This window comes from Aythya marila (genome assembly GCF_965140915.1).
Source record: "Aythya marila genome assembly, chromosome: 1".
NCBI classification, from domain to species: Eukaryota; Metazoa; Chordata; class Aves; order Anseriformes; family Anatidae; genus Aythya; species Aythya marila.
Genome location: NC_139042.1, coordinates 169,650,793 through 169,667,667, shown reverse-complemented (window position 1 = coordinate 169,667,667; position 16,875 = coordinate 169,650,793). Strand labels below are relative to the sequence as shown.

The 16,875-nt window shown below is 46.6% G+C and overlaps 2 protein-coding genes across 2 annotated transcripts; one reads left to right on the top strand and one right to left on the bottom strand.

The window, feature by feature from the left end:
• Positions 1 to 465: 465 nt before the first annotated feature.
• LRRC10 (leucine rich repeat containing 10) lies at positions 466 to 1,979 on the bottom strand. The gene has a single exon (XM_082751497.1). It carries the CDS (start codon positions 1,931 to 1,933, stop codon positions 1,100 to 1,102), a length of 834 nt encoding a protein of 277 aa, XP_082607623.1. The 5' UTR covers positions 1,934 to 1,979; the 3' UTR covers positions 466 to 1,099.
• A 5,556-nt stretch (positions 1,980 to 7,535) lies between these two features.
• LOC309874139 (cathepsin E-like) lies at positions 7,536 to 15,411 on the top strand (the record flags this gene model as incomplete). The annotated part of the gene is made up of 9 exons (XM_082752070.1): positions 7,536 to 7,591; positions 7,731 to 7,908; positions 9,506 to 9,623; positions 10,159 to 10,277; positions 10,453 to 10,652; positions 11,341 to 11,463; positions 12,140 to 12,284; positions 14,150 to 14,248; positions 14,333 to 15,411. 9 exons carry the CDS (start codon positions 7,536 to 7,538, stop codon positions 14,510 to 14,512), a joined length of 1,218 nt encoding a protein of 405 aa, XP_082608196.1. The 3' UTR covers positions 14,513 to 15,411.
• Between the last annotated feature and the right edge of the window lie 1,464 nt (positions 15,412 to 16,875).

Genomic DNA, 16,875 nt, shown 5'->3' with positions numbered 1-16,875 from the left:
ACTTCTGCATGCCTGCTGGAAAGACAGTCCCACTTGACAAGCAGGAGAGAGGGGGAAGTGGCTGCGCTGTGCCACTGAGGGCTCCCCACCCTTCTCTAAAAAGCTGCCTTCCACCAAACCCCGCGCTCAGCGCTACAGAATCAAAAGCTAAAAATGTAAAGTCACTTTGAGCCAGGTTTCTATTCTGTGCTACACCATTAAAGCGTTCTTAAACGTTCAGTGCCTTTCCAAGGAAATCCGAACAGATCTGAGGTTTGCAAGCTACAGCAGCACCCTGCTGGAGTTCATTGGGTAATGTTTGCCTCAACTTCAGTTTCTGTGTAAGTCTGAAGACGCAGGCTCCCAGCCTTAGGTTTCCTTCGTGCACGTTAGCTCTGCAATGACTGTGGCTCTCCCATTTCAGTCAGGGTTTTCTGCTACCGCATCAAAACTCAGCATGTACAGCTGCCCTTACCAGCAGTGTGGTCGGCTACATAAGACCTAGCAGAAAAAAAATAATAATAAAAAAAGCACGTATCTTTCCTCACTGTCATTTGAAATGGTAATTAGCAATAACAAAACCAGAGCGGTCACAAATTTTCCAGGAAGAAGACAGCGGCTGTAGGAGGAGAGTTCTCCAGTATGTGTTGCTTCCTTGATAGCGCATCCAGTACCACGCGGTGGGCAGGGAAACCCTCGAGCTGTTACTTCTGCTGCTGCCTTTCAAACAAGTCACCGAGACAAGTGCTGTGGGTTACTTTAAAGCTGCAGCTCCCAGCAGTGATTGTCACCGTGCATGGTGGCTTCCAGCTGGGCTCGGACACCTCAGGAAGGGGGAAGGAGGGAAGGAGAGCCCAGAGGGTTCCTGTGGGTGGAGATCAACTCGCCGTGGGAAACATAAACCCTGCTGCCAGCTCTGAGCAGTCCTTGCAGAGGGGGAGAGGGAGAAGTCTTCACTCTGGAGTGTGCAGAAGAGGGTGGCTGTAGAAGAGCGTTTTGCTCTGAACTGGTGCACCTACCCCGAGCTTTACCAGGCAGCACGATGCCCTCTCAAAGCGGAGAGCCTGGGCAGTGCTGTGGGAGTGCTGCCACCTCTGCTGGTGGAGGCAGCTGAGCAGCATCACGACTCGGCTTCGGGCTCAGGCTTGTCAGTGAGAGGTGGCGATGGTCTCTCATCAAGCGTGATTTCTATCACCGCCCCGGACCGCTTGCGGGGCTCGGGGCTCTCCTCCGACCACCTCCCCACCCTGCGCACCCCTTTGGCCACTTTGGGCGCGTTCCTGCAGGGGTTGTGGTCGTAGATCACCAGCTTCAGGCCGGGGAGGTGGGCCAGGCTGGGGAAGAAGCGGATGGCGTTGCGATCCACGTCGATCACCTCCAGGAAAGGCATGTGCAGGAGCACGGGGGGGAACTCGGACAGCAGGTTGCCCGAGAGCCAGATGGTGCGCAGCTCCTGCAGGCCCCGCAGCTGGGCGGGGAGCGTGCGCAGCGCGTTGGAGCCGGCGTGCAGGGTCTTGAGCAGGCTGAGCTCGCACACCACCTCGGGCAGGTGCTGCAGGCAGTTGGACTCGATCCAGAGGGTCTTGAGGTTTTGCAGGAGCCGGAGCTCGAGGGGCAGGCTGCAGAGCTTGTTGTTGCCCAGGTAGAGGATGCACAGCTGCTTCAGCGTGCACACCACCAGCGGCAGCGCCTTGAAGTTGTTGAAGTCCAGCGCCAGGATCTGGAGGTTCTGCAACTGCTCCAGCTCAGGAGGGAGGTGGTTCAGGTTGTTGTCGCTCAGGTACAGCTTGACCAGCTCCCTGAAGGAGCAGATGTGCAGAGGCAGCCTCCTCAGCTGTCTGCCGCTCAGATCCACCATCTTGTCCACTGGCATCTCCTCCAGGTCTTCCAGGAGGTACTTCTGGCACTTGTCGGAGGGCACAAAAGCAACTATGGCTTTCAGGCTGTTGCCCATCCTGGGACCTTCTTTGTGCAGAGACTGACGGGGCTGTGAGGGACGAGGCCAGCCTTGGTTTCCTGCTGCTGTGCACTGGCCTGCTGGTAACTCTGTCTTCCCAATATAAGGCTGTTTACATGGCACCAGGCATTAATCTCAAGGGCTCTGAAATGTTTCTGATAACTGAATGAGTGTTCAGTGATGGGGATTACGGACATGATGGCTGCGAGCGCAGGTCTCTCTCCCTGCCTCACACACATGCTCAGGCCCACTTGGCTCTCCCAGAAAGCATCCCATCTCCCCTCTTCCTGCATGTCAATTTTGCCTCAAACTCTTGCTTTGATGGAAACCCTGCTCCTCTTGGTTTGCTGTGGTTGCTGTCTGTGCAGCCAGTGCTGGTGGTGAGGATTGGCTGGAGAAAGCAAACACCCCAGAAGACCAAATTTTTAAACTAAAAAGATTAACTTTAATTAAACTTTCAGGGGAGATGTCAGCAGTAATCTAATTGTTGTTTAAAATACCTGTCAAGACTTGACCGACTTTCCAGATGAGTGACACTTTTATGGCTTTGCTTTGCAAGGTGCCAAATACATAATTTAACAGTGTTACTTGCCACCCAGTACTTATCTCAAACCTTTAACAGAAATACTTGGCAATCTGCTATCTTTAGCTGCTCCAGTATTTATGTTCCTAATTTAACCGTGTTTACTATAGCCTCCGGCACCCTTAACTGCGTAGGGCCTTCTTCATTAGATTGTGTTTTGCTTCTTGTCTGAATCCCAGTTTAATACACTCACTGTCACAGCTGGCCAAGGCTGCTCTTCTGACACCTTCCAACTGTGCTACTGCAATCCCCAGACTAAAACCTGATGAGAAACTGCCATGGATTTAATTACAGCCAGAACTGTCCCCAGTGACTGGACAAAGGGAACCATCACTCCCAGTTTTATAAAGAGTAGAAAGGAGGATCCAGGGAACTACAGACCCGTGAGCCCCACCTCTGTGCCTGGGAAGGTCATGGAACAGATCCTCCTGGAAGCAGTGTCAAGGCACATGCAAGCCATGGAGGTGATCCGAGACAGCCAGCATGGCTTCACCAAGGGCAAATCCTGCCTGACCTAGCTGGTGGCCTTCTGTGATGAAGAGACTGTATCAGTCAATAAGGGCAGACTGACTGGTGTCATCTACCTGGACATCTGTAAGGCCTTTGACATGGTCCCACACAACATTCTTGTACCTAAATTGGAGAGATATGGATATGAAGGGTAGACCATTGAGTGGATAAGGAATTGGCTGGATGGCTGCACCCAGAGAGAAGGGGTCAAGGCTCTATGTCTGGGGGGAGGCCGGTGATGAACAGTGTCCCTCAGGAGTCTGTCTTGGGACCAGTGCTGTTTATGTTTATGTCATTATCAATGACATAGACAGTGGGATTGAGTGAACCCTCAGCAGGTTTGCAGATGACACCAAGCTGAGTGGTGCAGTCAATACACCAGAAGGAAGGGATGCCATCCAAAGGAGCCTGGGCAGGCTGGAGAAGTGGGCCCATGTGAACCTAATGAGGTTCAACAAGGCCAAGTGCAAGGTGCGGCACCTGGGTTGGGGCAATCCCAGACATGAATAAAGGCTGGGAGAGGAACTCATTGAGAACAGCCCTGCAGAAAAGGACTTGGGGGTTGTGGGTGATGAAAAGCTCAATATGAGCCAGTAGTGTCTGCTTGCAGCCCACAAGGCCAGCTCCATCCTGGACTGCATCTACAGAGGGGTGACCAGCAGGGTGAGGGAGGGGATTGTCCCCCTCTGCACATGGAGTGTTGTGTCCAGGTGTGGGACCCCCAGCACAAGGTGGATGTGGACCTGTTAGAGTGAGCCCTTAGGAGGGCCATGAAAATGCTCAGAGGGCTGGAGCACCTCTCCTACAGAGACAGGCTGAGGTAGCTGAGGATGTTCATCCTAGAGAAGAAAAGGCCCCAGGGACACTTCATTGCAGCCTTTTTATACTTCAAAAAAGATATAAAAAAGATGGAGTGACTTTTTACGTGCACAGATAGTGGTAAGACAAGGGAGAACAGTTTTAAACTAAGAGGGGAGATTAGATTAGATTTTAGGAAGAAATTCTTTAGTTAGAGGGTGGCGAGGCCCTGGCACAGGCTGCCCAGAGCAGCTGTGGATGCCCCATCCCTGGAGGTGCTCAAGGCCAGGCTGGATGGGGCTTTGGGCAACCTGGTCTGGGGGGAGGTGTCCCTGCCCATGGCAGGGGGTTGGAGCTGGGTGGGCTTTAAGGTCCCTTCCAACCCAAACCATTCTGTGGTTCTATGATTCTGTGAAATATGATGTTGCAAGTGGTAACTATTTAGATGTGACTATGCTGTGTGAGCTGTTCTCCTTACTCTTGGCAAGACATGTGCCATTCAGGTAAGGAACGTTTTTGTTTCTTCAGAGCAACCTTCTCACCTCTTGTATTGCGACCTCTTGTGCTGCTGTTGATTTAAGCTTTCTTGTGGGTTGTCCCACAAGTGTGTCAGCCATGGCTATGTCATGGTCTTTGGATTTGAAAGCTGGCAGTGCTTAATGTTGAAGCAGCCTTTCTGGCAGCTGGCTGTTATCTTTGATATCTGCAGCTTATTGCTGCCATTTTTCCACACTTACTTAGGGAGGATATTTTCTTCAAGCAATCTGCAGTCACTTTCCAGGGGTGCTGCACAGTCAAAATACATGGTATTCTTGGAACAACAAAATGCAGAACAAACAGAAGATTGAGAAAAAGACAATATCAAACAGTTAAGGTAGCCTCATGATCTCTGGTCAAATCTGATGATGCAGAGCTCGCCAATCACTCACTCTTAAATGTAAAACAGCTCTTAAATATGAATTGGGTACAAGCTATAGGATGTTTTCTAGTATGTGTGCCGTGCAGATGTGATGGCATGAAGCGTACGGATGATTTACAGGGGGAGGAGAGCGACAGAGAGGGCAGGTGGGGACCAGCGTAGCAGTGGGGTGGAGAACAGCGAGCACTGCAACCTGAGGCCTGTAAAACAGCACAGAGAAGCTGGGCAGCGCGTCAAGCCTGGAGAATAAGGACACCTTGAAGCAAGTTGCCTTGCTGTGGAAGGGTGGTGTTGAAAATCCTCTCACTACGGGGGTGGGAGGCGCTGCCCAGCTCTGAGTGCCCATCTGCAGCCAGCAGGCCTCACTGCTCCAGCACTGCGCTCCCTGCAGAGGCCTGCCATGGGGCACGTCCCACGTCAGCTTTTCGCAGGGCCTCCTTTCCCAGGCAGTTACCCCGGGATGTGCTCTCACTTCAGAGAACAGTCTTATGGCCCTCAGCTGGATTTTGGCTTTTCTGCCATTCCTAAGAGGCCATGGTGCCTGCTGAAGAAGGCTGCCTGCTCTGCTGCAGGTGTGGAGGAGCAAATACACGTGGCAGAAATAAAAAGGGCTGAATGATAAAATTTACACCCCCAACAAAGACAAATCCCTTCAGATATTCTGCTGATCACAACAGCATAAAACTCTAGGTAAAAGGATGTTAATAATGTAGTTTAGATATATTTTTCTTAATAACCCCTATATAGAGAAACAACTTTGCAATATACCTTATGTCTATAAACACACATATATATGTTTTGTTTTGTTTTCCTACTTGAATTATTTCTACTGAATGAACCTTTTAAGCTCTGGGAAGTTATTTCTTAGGTATCCTCTGCATTGTTGTTTAATCATTATTCCAGTTTATCAAAAAAAGTCACGATGACCTTTTGTTGCTGCATTTTGTACCTCTGTTGGCTAAATGAAAGCCTGTTTGGAACACGCTGTGAGATCAGTGTACTTGGGGAAAAATAACCTTCATGTTGTGGGATAATAAAGGCCTACATTTGCAATAAAATGAACACTCTTGATCCTTCTGAGAATTAGTGACTTTGTGGAGGACATGAGGCAGAGACAGTCCCCTCTGCAGACCCAGAGCAGTATTTTGAAAGTCACTTCATGTCTTCAGAGTCACTCTTAATGCCCTACAACACGAGTATTAATGACTTCCCAGAAGCATTTGTGGCATTTGAGGAAAAGTTCAAGCGATAAAGGCGCTCAGCACAGACGTTGCCTTGCTCTTGTCAAAGTGACAGTGCCGTACCAGAGGGCACGACATCAGCTCTGCTTCACAGAGGGGTTTCTGTGGGTTTCTTCAGAAATGCTGCTGCTTTCTGAAGGCTCACTGATGGCCACATCTCTTGCTCTGTGCAGATCTTCACTCGCTTTTCTCATTTGAAAGACTAAGGTCCTGTAGCCCAGTGGCTGGGATGGCTGCTGGACAGAAAGCACAGCTCTTTGTTGAAAAATTTTGTAAAATGGCTGAGTCCAGAAACAACAGAGGACCCTGATCAAAGCTAGACACTTCGGAAACATTAAATATAAATCAATATAAAAGTTGTGTGTTACTACTGCATTTTTGAGATTTTTTTTTCTTTTTATTTTATACCAAATATTAGAATAAAAATCTTTCTGCTTTCTCAGAGCCAAAGCCCTGCACACAGCTGTGGGGCTATGCCCAGCTAAGCCTTTGCTGAGAATGTCTTTTGTAGCCCTTACAATTTTGGAGGTAAGTTTGAAAAAGCAAAACATGTATTTTAAAATCCATAGGAACTAACAAAGTGAGATCTACATTTATTAATTTTAAGGCTCTCATGCCTCTCTTTTGTCAATTTGACATAGTAAGTCAAGCGGCTTGAAGGAACAATGTTTTAAAAATGTCTTTATTATCTGCTGAGAATTACTTGATAGGCTAATGGGCTTTGCTTTGCCACCTGTCAGCTCAGAGTCTCTTTTTGACACCATTACTTTTCTGACAGCCTGACATGAACCCAGATGCCAGGCAGGGGTGGGAACGGTGAACCTCAGGAAACTCTTGGGTAAATCGACCCGAGCGGGTGCTTCCAAACATCCTGCTGAAATGTGCACAGCAGAGCCTCAGCTAGAAACAACTTTAGCAGCTGTGTGATGGGAGAAAAACACTGGCTGTTTATTATTGTGTGTTGCAGGCTGTCATCTTTTTTACTTAGAAGAAGTTTTTTGTTATTTTTTTGGGTGGTAATCACACTTAGTTCAGACTAGAACTCACACATAAACGGAGAATTAATCTTCAGTTGTTAGGGGTTGGCTTGTTACAACCGGACCAAATGTCCGTGTGCTCAGTCCTGTTGAAATGTCTCCATGTAAAAGTGAAAGACACATATATATTTTGTCCTCTTTCTCTGCCTTGGACACTCCTGGGATACTAAAGCATCACTAAAGCAAGCTTGAAAAGCAGCTTACACTATTTCCCATGCTAGCAGGGGCCAAACTTCCCCTGTTTATTATATTTATGTGAAAGAAACTAATGATTGTTAGCGAAATGTATTTTTGGTCTAGACTGTGCCCTGGTTATCAGTGCCCAGCTTCGCTGAGCACCAATATTTACACAATCCAGCAGTCGCTCTGAGAACAAATTCATCAACTTGCTGCCAAAGCTATGACCTCCTGTAATTGATTGACCTGGCGAACAGCCCTCTGCTAGCGATGAGGTATAAAAAAGAGAATTCCAAGTAAATGAGTGTCATTGGACTCGGAGCCAGCTGAAGACATGAGGGTGATACTGCTGGCGGTGGTTTACATCCCCTTTGCCGTGGCCGTGGAACGGTAAGAGCTTGCGCCTCGTGTCTCAGGTGGCTGCCCGGGGTGACCCAAGGTCTCTGAAAAGATACTGAAGAAAAATAGTGTATGAGAACTCTAGGAAGGAGATCCAGTTAGACTTTGTGTATTTCTTTTATTTGCATAGAGTCCCGCTCATTCGATTCAAATCTATCAAGAAACAACTTAAAGAAAAGGGAGAATTAGAAGAATTCTGGCGGGATCACCACCCCGATATTTTTGCTCGGAGGTACCTGCATTGCTTCCCTGCAGATATTACTCTATCGGTAGGAACCGCTTCAGAAAGGCTGTATGATTACATGAATGTAAGTACGGTTATGGTAATGCAATCATACGAACTCTGTTCTGTTAAGGCAGATTTTTTTTCCCCCAGCACATTTGAAATCAAGGCTCTCAAAGAAATTATAAAACTTGAGATGGGAGGCTCATTTTAAATCCTAGACCATCAAAAAATAGCGTACTACTTTGCAAAATACAAAATAGGTAGATCTAGGTTAGCATGGGACCTGAGCAGAAAGCTGATGTAATCTAGCAGTGGTAGTCCTCTGCTGAGTTTAATCTTTGGATAGATCTCTATTGGTCTCCAGCGGGTCTCCAAACAAGTGTGGAAGGTTTCCCTCTAACAGTCTTAGTTCAGGATTGGGTTTTTAGTAGGAGAATCTGATTTAGCTGCATTCTATTTATCAGAAACTTGGATCTTTTCATTTTATAAAATATCCACCAAATCTCATTTATTTGATCACATGGAGCCATAAATCAGTGATAACAAAGACCCAAGTAGAGATTTTATTGTTCTGCTTTATCTTCTCAGCTTAATATATGTTAAGGATTTGAGACCGACCTAGATCTCTACACTGAGAAAAGAAAGACATGAGTTTCTTTGGATCTCACACAGGCAAGTCAACAGGTCAACCATTTTGTAAGCTGTCTTTCCTGGCTTTAACATTTTGTCCATTAGTCCATCCTGTGGACAGTGACGGGAAGGCAAAATATTTAGAAAGAACTTTCTGACACTTGAGGCTCATTAATAAATAAGTCACGATGACCTAGAGATACAAGTGAAGAAGAACAAAGGAGACTAACAAATTTCAGCCTGTTCTTAGACTTGTCAAAGAGGGATTAAATAAAAAAATAACAGAACAAAATCCACTTCCCCAGCATATCGAGCTAGCATCAGTAACAGTTTTGTGTGGGATGTTTGTCTTTTGTTGTTTTTTCGACCAAAGTGACATAGTGCTGTTTTACTTAACAGATTAATCAATAAATGTTTGATATAGTGAGGAATAGCATCCTGCTCTATAGCTGGATATTCTGTTACACATGCTTGCATTATGGTTATCTCATTCATGTAAACTCTGGGGTCAGAAACTATATTCAGTGTATTAATTAACAAGCATGCACTTGAAGATACATATTCAAATATTTGTATCGCTACAAACGACTTGGCACTGGGTAGTGCTTTTCTATCTCCCTATGAATTCCAGAAATGCTTCTTCCTAAAAATAGGTCTCTTAACGCTGAAGTGCTCTTTCATGGCCAGATATGGGCACTTAGACACTTGCAGGCTGGATGTTGATAAGCTCGTCACTTCAGCATTCACGTGTCCACAGATTATCTTCAGCTGATGTCCAAGGGCGGTCAGTGGTTCCTTTATCCTCTGGATGAACTTTGCTCACTACATCAGATCCAGTCTGTGGAATAGAGTTCATTTTTCACTTGAAAAGTGAAAGCCAGAGCCAGAAATGATTTCCCTCCTGGCAGAGGTGGTGTGTACTCACGTTTAGCTGAACTTGCACTGCAGAGCTCGAGGAGGTGCTGCACCGTGTGCCAGGGCCTGCCTGCTCCTCAGCAGCAGCAGCCGGGGGGACAGAGTGGGGCTGACCACTTTGTCCCCCCCCCCAGGCGCAGTATTATGGAGTTGTGAGCGTGGGCACGCCGCCTCAGAGGTTCACCGTGGTGTTTGACACCGGCTCGTCCAATTTTTGGGTCCCTTCCGCCTATTGCATCAGCGAAGCGTGCAGTAAGAAAACCTTTTACCATCCCTCGCGCTCCTCGTGTCCTGGGTAGATTGGCCACAGCCAAGCACAGACCTAACTGGCAATTCATTTCCTTGTTTTCCTATTTGTGCCACCCGTGAGCAAAATTTGGAAAAAATCCAAAAGGTTGTGCTCTGAAATTGTCAGGAGTTTGGGAGGGGAGGATCTGGGACAGCTCTGAAGGCTGCCCTCGCCCCGCCAGCTTGCTCCTGTGCTGCTGCTGCCCGGCCTCCCTCTGCACCACACGTTAAAGGTGTGAAAATAAATGGGGGAGAGGAAGAGAGAGCTGCAGGAAAGTCAAGTTTTGTTTAAATTTCCTGCTTCCATTTAAAAGCCAAAATAAAAAAAGATAACCCCCCAAACAAGGTATTCTGTTTGTCTGCGGGGGGACAGGTGCCTCTGTCGATGGCTTCCTTATAAAAAAGCCAAATCTGCCTCGCTTGCATCTCAGACAGTTCTGTACAGGGGAGTGGGTCCAGGACCTTCCCTCGGGGCACAGGTATCGTCTGTTCTGTGCAGGGGTGCACCAGAAATTCAAGTCCTTTCTGTCGGACTCGTATGAGCATGGCGGGGAAGCCTTCTCCTTGCAGTACGGCACCGGAGAGCTGCTGGGCATCGCTGCCAAGGACACGCTGCAGGTGAGCATCCAGCCAGGAGGGGTGCCAGCCAGCACAGCAACACCGGGCTGCTCAGGCTCTCTGCACTGCCTATAATAAACGTACTGAATTCATCAAAATGGATCTGAAACGTGTCTAATTTCTTGGAACTGATGGTGCCCTTACTTCCGCTTGTTCTTTTTTTCATGCTGGACAGATCAGTAACATCTCCATCAAGGGGCAGGACTTTGGCGAGTCCGTGTTTGAGCCAGGAACAACCTTTGCCCTTGCCCACTTCGATGGTGTGCTGGGCTTGGGATACCCCTCCTTAGCAGTGGGCAATGCTCTGCCCGTGTTTGACAGCATCATGAACCAGAAGCTGGTGGAGGAGCCGGTCTTCTCCTTCTATCTGAAAAGGTCAGTCTTACAAGTGACAGTGCCCAACATGAAGCAAAAGTACTTGGGTTGTTGATGGAGACAACAGTGCAGCTGTATAGATCTTCCATTCCAGGAAGTAATTTCCCCTATTTTCCTCTTTATTTATTTATTTATTTATTTATGTTCCAATTTTCCTCTGGGAAAAAAAAAAAAAAAAAGAATGAAAGAGAAAACTGTGTTGGGAGGGGATCGTCAATTTTTGGACAGACAGTTCTTCTTGCTGGAGCTGGCCATAGACAAAAGAAAAGTTCCCAGCTCAGACTTGCAGGAGTCCTGAGTTGCTGGAGGTTTCCTTATTGCCAGTGGAGATGAAGAGAAATACAGTGCTACACCCAAGTGGCCACATTTCAGAAGAGAAGTGTTCCCTAATCTGAACCTAGCTGTAACTCCACCAATTTATCTGGAGTTTATTCTGAGGTGAGAGCAGTAACTGGCTCAACCTGCTCCTAGTGCCTGCCTTCAGCCCTTGGCAGCCTGCAGTACCTGTTTTGAGATTGCTTGGAGGCTCCGACTGGGATCTATTCAGTCATAATCCAGAAGTAATCAGGTTCAGGCATCCATATCTGAATTTAGAAAGGTCTGTGGCTTGTCCTTTGCTTTCTAAGTGTAATCTTGTCGGTATACGGTGACATACTGCCATGTCTCTGCTAACGTGTTCTGCTTCCAGAGGAGATGACACTGAGAACGGCGGTGAGCTGATCCTGGGGGGGATAGACCACTCCCTCTACAAAGGCTCGATTCACTGGGTCCCAGTCACCGAGAAAAGCTACTGGCAAATACATCTTAACAAGTATGTGTGTATGGGTGAAATATGTGGTGAAATTCACCTCCCCAGGTAAAGCACACAGAGGCAAAACCACCCAGCAATACAGATGCAGGAGGACTTGGCTGCAGTCTTTCACCTTGGAGGCCCTCAAAGAGGGGGTTTGCCAGGATGGGTCAGAGGATTACCAGCTTTCCAAATCCGCTGTGACGTGGGTAGCTGGTTTCTGGGAGAGCATTTTTAGATGTTTTAATGTGATACACCAATGTCCAAATTGACTCTTGGTGGACTATTCAGTGAAGTGGGGAACCAGGGAACTGAATCCAGCTCCAGATCCTGTTCTAATTTTTCCTCTTAACCTTGGTCAAAGCAGTCGGTGTCCCCTTTGTTTGTTCCTCATAAAAACCACGAGGATACACACCTCATCTTGGGTGGGGACAAGTTTGTCAGCAGAGAGCAGGTTGGGGCTGCAGGAGTCCAGAGAGAGAGAAGTGGGCCCACAAATGAGAAGTCTTCCTAATGCTGCTTGCTTTCTTTACTTTTCCTTTAAAGACATTCTTGACTTTTAAGATTGGGAAGGCTTGGTAGCTGGTTTTAACTGCAGGCTGTACTTCAGCTGGCAATGATGTGTTGCTTCAGTCACAGTGTGACAGTCACAATTTGTTTAAAGATGCTTTTTTTTTTTTTTTTTTTTCACTTGCAGTATCAAAATCCAGGGCCGGGTGGCATTTTGCTCCCACGGTTGTGAAGCCATCGTTGATTCAGGCACTTCTCTCATCACCGGCCCCTCTTCACAAATCAGGAAACTCCAGGAGTATATTGGGGCAAGTCCGTCACATACTGGAGAGGTAAGCACTATGCAGCCAGAAAACAGACAGAGAAAAGAGAAACTGGTATTTGGTGCAAAGAGCTTATAGGGTGGAAAATAACTGAAGCAATGAATCAGAAGTCAGAAAAGACCCACACCTGCAGTCCTTGGCTCCCCACACCCCTTTCTGGGGGTGTTGCATGAGCTGAGGTGCTCGAGGTGGGGCTGGTCATCAGGGATGTCTCTGTGCTGCCCTTCGTATCCTTTTGGTGTTAATTTTCCGATCCCTGGCAATACCTGAAGCACTGAGATAATGAGCCTGAGATGACTAAACTGACCCATCTCCAGGGAGGGGACAGCTTATTTTTGCAGTGCATTATTGCTGGCCTTTTGCTGACTCCCACAGCTAATACTACCTTACCGTGGCTCCAGGATGTGCAGTTCTTGTTAACTTTGCTGACTCAAAATTGTACTTTGGAGAAAATTAAGAGTGTTACTTTTGCCCAGTGATCCAGGCAAAGATCAGAGAGAAAGTAAGCTTTTAATCTGCCTCCCTTTGAAAGGGGAAGACCTGGAATTACTTCAGTGTAACTTATGAGGCTTCTGACTCCTTTTTCAATTAAATGTTAAATTTTGTTTCCATTCAAATTTTCAGATGCATGTTGAACAGTTTGTTTTGATAACAAGTTATAATGGTACATACTCATGGATATAGATAAAACACGTATTTCCAAAGTAGTTATATTAATATAATATAAAAAAGAAACAGGTCCTTTCTGTATACAGTTATCTACTCCAATGCTGAAGTAATAGCACTCAGCTGGCATCTCAGATTCTGCAAAAAGGAACCCGAAAGCAATACTTTATGTGACTGTTTTTGTGGCAACGACAGACAGGCTAAGTATACTGGCTCAAATGTATCCTGGTGTAAGTGGGTGCATCTGTCAATGATTTTACCAGAACTTTTATCTCTTTCCAGCAAGGATTAATTTGCTCTGGATGTACTAGCTATGTAAATGAATTATGTCTTGCTTTTCATATCCTTCAAACTATTATATTGGCTCCGTTACCCTTATCCTGTGTATCCCATGGTTTATTTTGTTCTAATGGTATGACACCTGCTAGGTATACAAAAGATTTTGGTCTCAGTTTTCATTAAGCAGACTTAACAAAAATAAAAGTAGACTCTTCCTTATAGGAAGCCCCTAAAACAAGGACTTTAAACTATACAGTTTGCAGCAAAGATCCCTCTGGGGCTTGGAGCTTTCTGCAGTGCCAGTTGTTTCATAAAATAGCTAGAGAGGCCAGGAAACAATCTGCTGTGTTACTGTAAGTGAATGTATTATTTATAGAAATTAATGGACATGTCAGAGTTTAATTCTTCTTATTCTGTTCTTTAAATCTCACTCCAGGGCACAGTAAAGTATAAAGTCCTGTGTTCCTCATAGGCTTTTTGGATAGGTCTTTTTTTTTTTTTTTCCCTAAAACTATGATGTTACTGAAGAGAGTACATGGGACCCAGTCCCAGCCAGGGCATGGGAGGAGTTTTGCTCAGCAGACCTTGCTTATTTCTTCTTCACTGGGGCTCACCAGCTTGGTTTTGCTTCCAAATTGTAAGGGAGAACATCAGAGTATCCCTTTACCCCTCTGGAGCTTGCAATGATTTTCATCTTCCCTAAGTCCCTAGGGTACTGGGGCAGGTGATCTAGGCTGATAGACTGGTTTGACCCAGTGTGAGACCTGCAAAGCTGGAGGGCAGTGTTGGGCTGTAAGTCAGACTGATCTTTCTCTATGGTAAATTCACTATCAGCAGCAGCAAGGTGAAATGCAAAAAAAATCGAATGCAAAAGACAGTGTTTCATAAAAGCCAAACCAATCGCATGTCAACCAGTGCATTCCTCACAGTATCTTGTAGACTGCAGAAGACTGTCCAGCTTGCCCCACATCAGCTTCACCATTGGGCACCACGAGTACAAGCTGACAGCAGAGCAATACGTCGTGAAGGTGCGTATCCTCCCAGCTCCTGGCTCCCAGCTCCCGAGCCGGGGCTGGAAGAGACACTGCAAGGAAATGTGCTTTCCCTTCCAGGAGTCCATCGATGACCAAACCTTCTGCATGAGTGGCTTTCAGTCTCTTGACATCACCACTCGCTCTGGCCCGCTCTGGATTTTAGGAGATGTCTTTATGTCTGCCTTTTACTGCATTTTTGACCGCGGGAATGACAGAGTGGGATTTGCAAAAGCCGCTCATAGGAATGATTATTACTGAGTTACAACAGCATTTATTCTGCCTCAACCTGAATGCTGCTGTAATGATCTTCAGCAGACCTGTGAAAAAGGACTATAACTGAAACTCTGAACCAGAATGTAGCCACCCCTCCCCAAAGATTTCAGGGTTTGGGATGATCCTTGTCCCAGATTACATAGTTTGGTTCAATCTCTATATAGTCACAACCAAGACATATTTTCTTCCTGAATAACTGATGGACACCACAGCTCTCTAAATGAAGAGAGCTCATCACACCTCATCTCACAGATCTGCAAGAGGGCACAGAGGATAGAAATGTTTAACAGCGCAGGACTGATGAGATGGCAGTTAAGAATGGGTGAAACTAATCCTGGTCTGATCTGTTCTGGGTACTGTTTCTTCTTCTTGTGTGCTGTTTCCATCTTATTTCCCACTGACTTTCTTTTCCTCATTATGTTCCATGTTTTGGCAACCTTGTTTTCTTCATGCCACATAAATTCTCTTTACACAGGCTTGCTCCAACCAATTTGTATGAAGAGTTGGACTTATCCCTGTGTGATCACCATGCTTTCCCCTACCCTTGCAGACAACTTCCTCTCAAACCTGCTCTTCCCCTGTGTTTGTTCTTTCTTGAATCTTCTTCTCTTTGGGGTCTCGGTGTTCAGTGTTGCCTGACACCTCTGCCCTTTGGCTGTTCAGGCAGCTGGGAGCAGCATCTATCTGAATTGCAAAAACCAGATTGCAGTCCTTGCAAGGGGAGCTGTTGAGCTTTCTACAGATGATTGAGCCAAAGAAGATCCACCTGAATGATACCCACTGAAATATATGTTTTGGTCGTTAAAACTGATGCTGCCCCTGTTCATGTGAATAAAATTTCACCCAGCAAAATCTTTCTGCTCAACACTGCCTTGTTTTGCATTTTCTTGCTGTGGTTTCTGCACTGCCAGGGCTGCCCGTGCTGAGGGGGATGTGAGGGTCAACAGAGATTACATTTCCAGCTTGCTTCGTGCCCTGGAGCGGGGAGATGGGATGTGTTGGGGCTGCTCTTCTGTCCCTAAAGCTGAAAAATATCTGTGTGTGGCAAGCTCTGAGCACGTTTACTCGGCTGGTGGAAGAGGCTATGACTTGAAGGCCTGGATACGAAGAGTCAAGTCCTCTCTGTCAGGCCCAAATGGCGCCTTATCTTCCACCTCCCCTCACAGCCAGGCCTGATGTGAAGTGAGGGCTGCCAGGAGGCAGCAGTGGTGGCAGACATGGCCAGTGTCCCTGGGCTGCATCTGTGGTGGCACTTGGGCAACCCTAGCCCCAAGCATCGGACACCTCCCTGGGGACATGGTCCCATGTTTTGGGGCCAGCTGGGTAGATGCCATGACTGGGCAGGGCTGTGGGGCACTGGGGACAGGCCCTGCTTCAGCATCCCTGGGGCAGGGACCGATGGCCTCAGCTGCCACGTGTGTGGATGTGCTCAACACAGAGCCACCGCTGTGCCCATTGCAGGGTTACCATCACGGGGTCTTAGGATTTAAGGCTTCAGTTGTAAGACTCAGTAAATATAAATAAGGATAGGCGGTTTGTGTGTAGGTATCTCTGAAATATTGATCCTGCCTTCAGGTGTGGAATGCTTTCTCTCTCTGGTGCATGTTTTCACAGCTCTGTATTTGCAACTACATCGTGTTAGACATCTGGTATCACAGCTATCAACCTGCGGCAACAATAACTCATCTGCCATGTGTTTCCTTTTACAGAAAAGATTAAACTGTATGAAGTTATCATTTATTTCAGGATTATCTTGTCTTATCCTCTCTTTATCCAGATCATTCTTAAAGAACAGAGTGACCATAAGCAAACTCCTTTGTCTAAACAACTTATTTTTCATATGTATGTGTGTGTGAGTGATATACCAAACATCTATGAACATGTATCACTCATTTAACAGCAGCTGGGTATTTCTGTTTTCCTGTTACGCAGTTGACTTACCGTTCTGGTACATTTCCATTATTTCCAAAATACGTATGTATTCCTCAAACAGGAAACTGCAGGAAGAGTTAGAGATCTGTTATTTACGACTGAGGATTTTCAGGGTGGTAGGATGTGTCCCTGCAGTGTGAACACTGACAGCTTGGCTCTGTGAATCCTGGCATAGAGCACAAACACATCCTAGAAATACGTGGAAAGTCAGGACGAGTGTGCAGGGACCATCCCTCTCTTTATTCTGATGTATCTTATCTCTTTTAAGATTAACACCACTTGCTGGGCACAAGCTGTTGTTCTGACATATTTATCTTTCCTGGCCCTATTATCTCCTCAGTCTTTTCCAGCTTTGCCCACTTCTGTAGGTTTTCCTCTCTGGTCCTAGTAGACATCGAGCTGATTTGCGTGGTGGG